This window comes from Ctenopharyngodon idella, chromosome 7, assembly GCF_019924925.1.
Source record: "Ctenopharyngodon idella isolate HZGC_01 chromosome 7, HZGC01, whole genome shotgun sequence".
Lineage (NCBI taxonomy): Eukaryota > Metazoa > Chordata > Actinopteri > Cypriniformes > Xenocyprididae > Ctenopharyngodon > Ctenopharyngodon idella.
Window position 1 is genome coordinate 25,306,441 of NC_067226.1, and position 9,503 is coordinate 25,315,943.

The following is a 9,503-nucleotide window of genomic DNA, read 5'->3' on the forward strand; positions in this document are numbered from 1 at the left end:
AAAATTAACGTCATTTTGTTTTACTGACTGACTATAACATTCGTTTATCGATCTCTTTACTGAATAATTAGTTATAATAAATATATATATACGAGCGTAGATAGTGTGATTTCAGAGACATTTGATAATTGTAGACCACATGATATTAACCGAGAAGTTTTTGTTTACTGACCAAAAGAGAAGCACGTCCCGCTAATTCAGTGGCAAGAAACTAATGTAATGTTATCCCGGTTAAAGAAGTGCGGGTTTCTGATGAACAGGGAAAATAGTTTGCAATAGAGAATGAGAATGTTGCGTCACAGCGTTTTCACTCGCGTTGCATTTCGGGAAGGCGTCGCCATATTAGAAGGATACGCTATCCGTTGCCATGGTTACTTTGACAGTGAGACCGTCAGACCGAGAGAAATAGCGTGATATTTGTTTGCAATTTTGCGATACGCCGCAGTTTCTTGGAAAAAAATGGATAATGAGGAAGCGAAAGGAAAGGGGCTCTGTCGGGAGAGACTAAATAACACCGCCAAGCGTCGCCAAGGGACATTCTATAACGCGTAACGTGGCTTAATGTACTAAGACAGTGATATTAACAGACCAAACTCACTATACATCATACTAATAAAGCATGTAGACCTACAAAAAATAAATAAATAAATAAATCAGATGAGTCCTGAATGATCTCAACGCGTTTAGTAACACGTTAAGCCTTTTCCTCCCATAGAAAGCCGTTATATAAGAAAACGCTTAATATGGCTTAATGTACTAAGAAAGACAGTGATATTAACAGACCAAACTCAGTAAACATCATACTAATAAAGTAAAGCAGTTGAGCCCATAATGTGAACGCAACGTGTTTAAATTCACGAGCGTTTTCCTCACATAGAAAACTGTTGAGAAACGTTGCTTAATGTAGCCTACTAAGTGATATTAAAAGATCAAATTCGGCACAAACCAATTTTTCTGTATATTATGCTTTATTATAGTGTTTACTAGTGTTGTCAAAAGTACCGGTACTTCGGTACCAAGTCGGTACTGAAATTTTGAAAATGACGATACCAGCATTTCTGTAGGCTACCGGTAGTACCGAGAATCCGGGTGTATTCGGTACCCACTGATAGGGCTGTGCCAGTATTTACTTGAATATGACATAAGTGAAGCACAAAGCTTTGTTTACAAAAGAAATAATAGGTTAGCAATTAAATGTGACATCGCAGCCATGGAAACATTTTGGTTCATGCCGAATGAGAGAGGTAGGTGAGTCCATAAAGCTTGTATTGTGTTTTGCGAATCACGATCTGGTCACCTGATTAGCAGAGAATTTAACAATATTCCATTAGTTATTCCACTGAACATGGAATCTCTGTTTCTTTTCCCAAATCTTCACTCACGCAGGGGATTATAACGTTTCTTCCTTTCGTTCGCTTTTAGGCCTATTATAGGCTATTCGCATTCTTTACTGTGGTAAAGTAGAAAAAACACCTGTAGGACAGGAACCTTTTTGCTTGCACGTCAATTTCTATTTAACACAGTTTGTGCTTGTTATTAGACTTGATAAGGCGCGTCAAGTTTATTTGTATAGCGCTTTTCACACACTGGTGATTTTTACTTTCGCTTTCCCTGGCAGCGCTAAATTAAATATAGCCTGAATGTGTGAAGATAAAACTCGCTCTTCAGACCTTTTACAACAAGTGTCAGTTCCTTGTAACATCCGGAGATAACATGAAGATATCATTAAAGAGAAATGGTCTCTTTCCTGCTCGTGTCCCACATCCTTCTCTAAGAGCAGAGCGGTAGGCTATATGACGCATCTTTGTGCAGAAATAAAAAACGAATGTTTTTTTTTTTTTTTTAAATAATATTTAACTTTATTATTATTTAGGTTACCATTATTTACCGATATTTATTTCATGGCTGTATTGTGTCGTTTCATTGAAGGAATAGCTAAAATAAACACGCGTCTGTTACAAAATGGATGTTTGAGCATTTATTATTATTTTTTTATATTTCAAAGTTTATTTCATTGAGGTATATATACACACACAAACATACACACAAGCTCCAAATATTTATATGTATGATTACCATATTTAATATGTTTTTAAAATAGGCTATATAAAATAGTAAAATAGTTCCAACAGATTTTGCTGCGGTACCGAAATTGGTACCGAGAACCGTAAAATTTTTATGATATTGGTACCGACTACTGGAATTTTGGTACCGTGACAACACTAGTGATTACTAAGTTTGGTGTTTTAATGGCACTGTCTTTTTCTTGATGGGAGGAAAACACGTGTAATTAAATGTGTTGCGTTCATATTCTGGGCTCATCTGGTTTTCGTTAATAAACTGTCTTAGTAAATTAAGGCACCCCCAGTTTGTGTCCTGGCGCCGGCTGTCCTGACATCGTCAATTACCTGGTTTATGGTATCAGTGCCTACACCAATGCAAGAGTTCAGACCCTTTAAGCAATTAAAAGCAAATTTTTAAGTTTAAGTTCTTAAGCAGCATTATTTAGAGAAAACTGCTTGACATCACTAACCAGTCTATGACTCAGTAGGCGAAAATATTATTATTTTTACAATAATAAGCATCAGAACTGTAATAAAAGTGGAGTGCAACCTTCCTTATCAAGTATGACTGAGCTCTCGCATTTTACAGGTTTGTGGGTTTGTAATTCAGCCGCAGCAGAATTGTTCATATGCTTCTAATGATTTAAAGGGTCTGAACTCTTGCATTGTGTAGGCACTGATACCATATAAACCAGGCAATTGACGATGTCAGGGTATGTGACAGGTGTTGGTGCTTCTGGGTATTTCGCAGGTCGCACGGGTCGATGCTTTTAAAGTCAAGCATTTTCTCTAAATGACGCTGCTTTGGCGGTGTTATTTAGTCTCTCCCGATAGAGCCCCTTTCCTTTCACTTTCTCCTTCTCCATGTATTCCCATAAAACTGCGCTGTATCGCAAAATGTATTTATTAAATTAATCTGCTCTCTCTCTGTTGCTCTTTATCTCGGGCTCGCTGAAGAAGTTACCATAGCAACGGATAGCGTATCCTGCTAATATGGCGGCGCCTTCCCGAAATGCAACGCAGAGTGAAAACATCGTGATGTAACTCCTCATTCTCTATAGAGATGTCAATGAACACTACTGAGCTGCACAGATACAAGAATATACAAGGTTAAATGTATTGAAAGAGAAAGACAACTTTAAGATGAGGCAGAAAAGACTAGTGTATCTGGTTTCAAATTTCCTAACAATTCCCAAGGTAAAGATGCAGCCACGCTGCACGAGCTCTCGAGCGTCACCTCGATTGCACGCAGTTTGAAAATGGCACAAAAAAAAAAACCTCTCAATATTTAACCATATAGCATGAATAAAGGCATAAAAAGGGTTAAAAATAGTTGATTCTCTCAAGAAGGACTTACTAAAATCAAAAACAAATTTAGAAAAAAAAAAAAATACAGAATTTGGAGGCTGATTTTAGCTATATTGCTTTAAATATTTTTAGTAAAAGTGAGGACACATACTTGGGTTAAATCAATAAAAAAAAAACCTGTTCTAAAAAACGCTTTTAAGTGATTCTGCATCTGCACTGCCAAAAATAATGCTTGTGTTTTCCCCTGTTCCACTTCCATTTCTACAGAATTAGCAGCCAAGTGAACAAAAATCTTTAGGTTTTTTTTTTGTTGTTTTTGTTTATTTGCACTAATGTACAAAAGGTAATCCACATGAAATTAATTAAAGTGAGTAAATTACAAAAACTCACACAAGGCAAAGCAGGGTAAAAAAGACAAATCAAGACCAACTCTAAACATGTGTTACCATGACATTTACCATGAAATTATTTATTATTTGTCTCCAAAATTACATATTATTCCCCTTATTCAGTGGATTCAGTGCATAAATGCAGCTGGAGTTAAAGGATATGGTCTCAATACAGTATAGTAAAGCACATCAGAAAGAAAACCAGGATGCAGAAAAATCCTTTCTATTATTAATTACAAAACACAATGTAGGCCTATATATATTTCAACATAAACGTAAGCAACTGGATTCCCTTTTATGCAGCCCTTTAGGTTTAAAAACAAATTTGGACATATTTATCAGATTAACATTGGCTTATCAGCCTATCACAGAAAATGTTAAAGCATGTGACAAGCAGTGAAGAGCACCTATAGAAAAGAACACTTACACAATCTGGAGCAAGAGTAGATTTTGCACATCCTTCTGTAATGTCAGTATTAGGTTAGGTTCTTTTAAAAAAGGTGATTATTTTATGAAGGTGCGCTAAATAAGGCATGCACTGGTTGTATCATGATCTTATAGTTATGTAGAAATTGTGCAGTCAACTGCAGCTTGTGTTAGGATGAGGCACACGGTCTCTGTATAGTAAACATTTTTTGGACAGATCCTAAGCCATCCATGTTCATCGGTACATAAGTAATATTCATACATAACAGCATTAAAATTCCTGTAAACTGGAATCGCTGATATACTCATAAATCAGGACTTATAGGCCTCTATAGTGACTGGTACCCATCAGTTCTTCGTTTCCTGCTGATAAGATAGGCAATGACTACAATGACGATGAGAATGATGAGGATTATGCCCACGGCGATAGCGACACGGTAGTCAGGTTTATCAGCCTTGCATAGATCCGCTGTTGTACAAACACAAACAGAGCACAGTCAGCTTTGTAATCTCATTGTAAGAAATGAAAAGTCAATTTTCTAGTTTTACTGGCAAAAATTAAAGGCTGGAATACACCACTCAACATTTCAAATCTGAACAGATTTTAAAACACTAGGCATCATAAACTTGCCGACTTTGTAAATGGATTGAGATCTGAGGACCACAATATCAAACATGTTTGATTCTCTGACTGGAAAGAATCATCGTCTGAAACTAAAAAAAGAAAAGAGTCTGTGGCCATTATATACCACGCTGTAAAATCTGTCAACTCAAATCCGAAGACTGGTTCTGACTTTTGGCAACTAGCTTCGACTCATCCAGAATGTAAATTTGGGCAAAAGTTGTGTAGTGTTTTCCAGTCTTAAAATAGCAATAATTCAGTAGATACAAAAATACTTAAACAGGTGGCCAAAAACTGTAGACACAACTGCTCATTTACAGTTGTATTAAAGATAATATTTTAATTTGCATGACTTTTAAAGCTAACAAGAGTTGCTGTCATGTCAAATAAGAAAAAAAAACTATTTAAAAAAGTAGTAGACTTTCATATGATTTAAAAAAGCATGCAGGGATCAAGATCCACATTAGTTAATAATATGTTAGGTAGCCTTTGGACTTTATATCAGGCGTACCTTTTTTTTAGCACCGGTTGTTTAGAGTTATCTGGCTGGTCTAACCAGCTCCTTTGCATTGCCACATTTGCAACAATGTTTGAAAACAAGCTGTACGAAGTCTGTATGACATAAGGGTGTACTTGATTTCGGCAAGTGCAACATCTTTGTTGATCCTTGGACAACATTCCAATCAACCAAACAGATTTGAGGGACAAGTTTACAGTTTATGTCAAGTTTAGGCCTAAAACCAGGGTTTTGTTGCTTCTACATCAGTGTTATTCACTTATCATTTCCCTCTGATATTAGGGTTAGGTTTAGGGGTAGGGTTAAAATGTTGTTCCAGGATCAGCAAAATATGTCTAGAACATGTCTTGCTTGTCAAAATCAGAGTCACCAGAACATAAGCTATACGGTGCATAAAAAAGGCAAAGAGTATAGTCCAAATAGCAACATAACTTGATGTCGAGTGTCATTCACTACAAGGATGGGGTGCTTTAAGATACTGAAGTGTCATTACTCTATACTTACGTGCACCGAATTGGTCGTTTTTGATGTTGAAGGCCTGAAGTCGGTAATTGCTCAGATCTAGACTCACACCGTTCCCCATATACACAGTCTCAGCAGTGCAGGAGTAGGAGTGACCCTGAGCTGCAGAAAACAGCTCAAGAGACTTGTTCTTCCCACTGTACGTTGTTACATCTTTGTAGACAAAAATAAAAATAATTTGATCAATCACACAAACATAATTGTAATGATAATAGTCATAATTATAGTCAAAACTCTACCACTACCACTCATGTTTGAAATAGGGAAAATTTATTCACATAGAAATAAAAACTAAATATCTTTGAGTCTTTATGCAAGGTCATATTGTTTTTTGAATTCAAAATGAAATGCATTTACATACATGGATTTTTCACAATGAGGGAAAGACGACATTTACTGTAACCAAAATGACAGTAATACTTCCTTATTCTTCCTTGTCAGCATGTGACATTAATTGTCGCCAAACTGGTTGACCTGCCTACTGTTTATTTGTTTTATTGAAGCTTGGCTATTTTGAGGCAAGAATTCTGTTTTCAGTAGATTTTTGAGAAACCAATAAGTTAGCAATAACTTATTAAAGTTAAAATAGACCAATACTAATATTTAACCTTTTTATTTAGATGTCCAATGCAAAAACTGTATACAGGTAAAAGTTAAAAGTCCTGTGAATAAATTGCTGACAATTGAGGATATGTGTTATTGTGTTTTGTACAGGCAAATGGTACTAGTCATATGGCAGGGAATGTACCTCCTTTTTTGAAAGCATAGGTCAATTTATACTCCACATCATCGACGTAGACCTTTTTTGTTTTTTCATTCTGGAAAGTCAGTGAAAAAAAGATTATTAGAATATTAACCAACAAAATATACAAACACAATAGAATAAGAACCATAATGTATTGTAAAACCATCACACAATTTTCAAATCACAACAACAATCCTGTAACAATCAATAAACCCGACCCTTAATGAATAACAAACATTATCTTCATAACTGCAGCATACTGATATAATGTGGGTCACCATATCATAATCAATCTTCTAAGAACACCCGGTGCCTTATTGGTTTAGCTTATAGCTTATTGGTTTATTTGTTGCTGGGAGGTGGCTCAGGTTGCTATTAGGTAGAGAATAAATAACACAATCTTTTATACTTCCCCCTAAAGTGCCTTAAAGTTCCCATTTTCAGACAACACAAACTCAGGTTGTACTGAAAGATACTTGAGTTCGTATTGCCAATAAAGACCACTAGCCTGATATAAACAAACTACAGATAAAAAAGGTTTATGGAATCTTTTGTTGCCACTTGCCACATTGGAAGTAATGAACATTTTGATTAAATTCCATCATACATGACAACATTATTTAGAATAGGCTATTTTTGAAAATCCATAAGCAGACTTACATTATTAAATGTTAGGATTAAAGTGCCTTCTTTGAACTTGAGAGTGATATATGCTGTATTATCCTCACATTTTCCACTGGGAGTAGTTATGCTTGGCTGAACAATGAACGTGCCATTAATCTAGAAAGACAGAAATGTTTCAGAATAATGGATAATATTTATATGGAATATGGAAAAATGACAAGGTAGACATTGTGAAAGATACAAGTGGTTTAGATTTAATAAGCAGGAATCACATTTGGATGTACCGTAGATCTATGGCTCCAACAGAAAACATCTTACCGTACTGGTGTTCACACGGATCCCGATTGCCAATTTAGCCAGAATGCATATTTTGCCCTTTCCATCAGTAACATTATAGCTCCCCACTGTCAAATTGGTGTGTGGCGTTGGTATTGGTTGACTGGTTGGAGCGGGACTTGTTGTATTCGGATTGTGAGTTGTTGCGTTCGGGTTGTGAGTTGTTGAGTTCGGGTTGTGAGTTGTTGCGTTTGGAGAGTGAGTTGTTACGTTTGGAGAGTGAGTTGTTGTGGGCGGATTGTGAGTTGTTGCGTTCGGGTTGTGAGTTGTTGAGTTCGGGTTGTGAGTTGTTGCGTTTGGAGAGTGAGTTGTTACGTTTGGAGAGTGAGTTGTTGTGGGCGGGGTGTGAGTTGTTGTGGGCGGGGTGTGAGTTGTTGTGTTCGGATTGTGAGTTGTTGTGTTCGGATTGTGAGTTGTTGTGTTCGGAGAGTGAGTTGTTGTGTTCGTGGTAAGCGGAATGGTTGGAGGGGTTGCCTTGGCCATTAAAGTTGAACTATATTCACCTGAGGTGAGAGCTGAGGAAAAAGATGCAGACAAGAAATGTGAGAAAAATTGTTCCCAAAGGGAAGCTAAATCTGACAAAAGAATTCAGTAACATCCTCAGTTAGAAAAATATAAATAACCTGTATAAAAATAATAATTACCATATATATATATGTGTGTGTGTGTGTGTGTGTAGCTAGTTAAACGTTTTGGTGAGGAAGTAAAATACACACTTTACAGAGAGCCTCCAACTGTTTTGCACATGGTGTTTATATACATTCACTTCCTCCCAAGCGCGCGCGCGTTGTCACAAGTTCACACGCGTTAAAATTTCCCAACAAGGAAATGTGATAATTTACATCAGCCAATTTCACGTGATGTTTGATTGTTAGATTAGCCGCATAATAGAAAATGCTGACAAAGTAATGACACTCTCTTTGCTTTAGGGAAAGTTCAGTTTACCACTAGACATAAATGTACTACACTTGGGTACACTTGTGACTTGTGAACTGGACTAGTCAGCCTATTTAAATATTAATTGAAGAAAACTACATTATCCCAACTTCAGCAAAAACATTAAGGCTATTGATATTTCTAACTCTTTACTCTTTATAATGTTTTGACGTGTAACTACAAAATGTGACCTCAGTTTTTTCTCTTCATAGGAAATCGAAACTAGTTTCCGAAAAGTGTCAAATAATAAATCTCTTCAATGTCATTTTTTTTAAACCTAGTCACAAAAGTTAATTATTAATAATTAAATTAGGCTTAAATTACCCACTTCCTTATTGTTGAAAGCAATCAGTTTTATATTGGTTTGCACTTTTTTGGACATATGTTCATTTAAAATACCATACCATATGTTAGTATTCTTTCAAGTTCCATATAGTGCAGTGCGATTCAGTAGCCTAATATTTCAGTACCAAGTAGGCTAGCCTACATCATACAGTATTAATGGTGGACACACGGTAAACGCACAAGTCAACATTTCCTTTCAAAGCGATTAATAAAGTAAAATGGTGTCCTTTACCTGTTGCAGCAATAAAAAGCGAGATCAATAATAATCCGTGTCCCATTTTTACGCCTTTATTCCGCTGGAACTTGACACAAAAACTGTCTGAGCCGTCAGCTGTGATGTTGCGAAAGTAACTGGTGTCGAAAGCCTGTAGCACACCGCACTTATTCGCCTGAAACGAAACCACTGATAAAGTAAAGGAAGTTCAACCTTACCAAACTCGCTTAGAGTGTTTGTCCAATCACAGTCAGTGAGACAAGCGTCCCTGAAATTCAATACAGTGACCGTGTTAGCTTGCTTCGTAGAAAACGAAAATTAACAGACGATAGGATTTTGTCACTGTCTCGCTGTTGTAACATTTAGAAGCACTTTTTAATGGTACATTTATATCGTGGCAATCATCTTTAAAACGGATAATCCTTTGAGAATCTTGTTTACTTGATTTCATCATAC

General features: G+C 36.3%; 1 protein-coding gene across 1 annotated transcript; it reads right to left on the reverse strand.

The window, feature by feature from the left end:
• Positions 1–3,809: 3,809 nt before the first annotated feature.
• Positions 3,810–9,304, reverse strand: cd68 (CD68 molecule). Its single transcript, XM_051898922.1, has 6 exons — positions 9,066–9,304; positions 7,535–8,067; positions 7,253–7,372; positions 6,596–6,665; positions 5,830–6,000; positions 3,810–4,655 (listed from the first exon to the last, which is right to left on the reverse strand). Exons 1-6 carry the CDS (start codon positions 9,109–9,111, stop codon positions 4,516–4,518), a joined length of 1,080 nt encoding a protein of 359 aa, XP_051754882.1. The 5' UTR covers positions 9,112–9,304; the 3' UTR covers positions 3,810–4,515.
• Between the last annotated feature and the right edge of the window lie 199 nt (positions 9,305–9,503).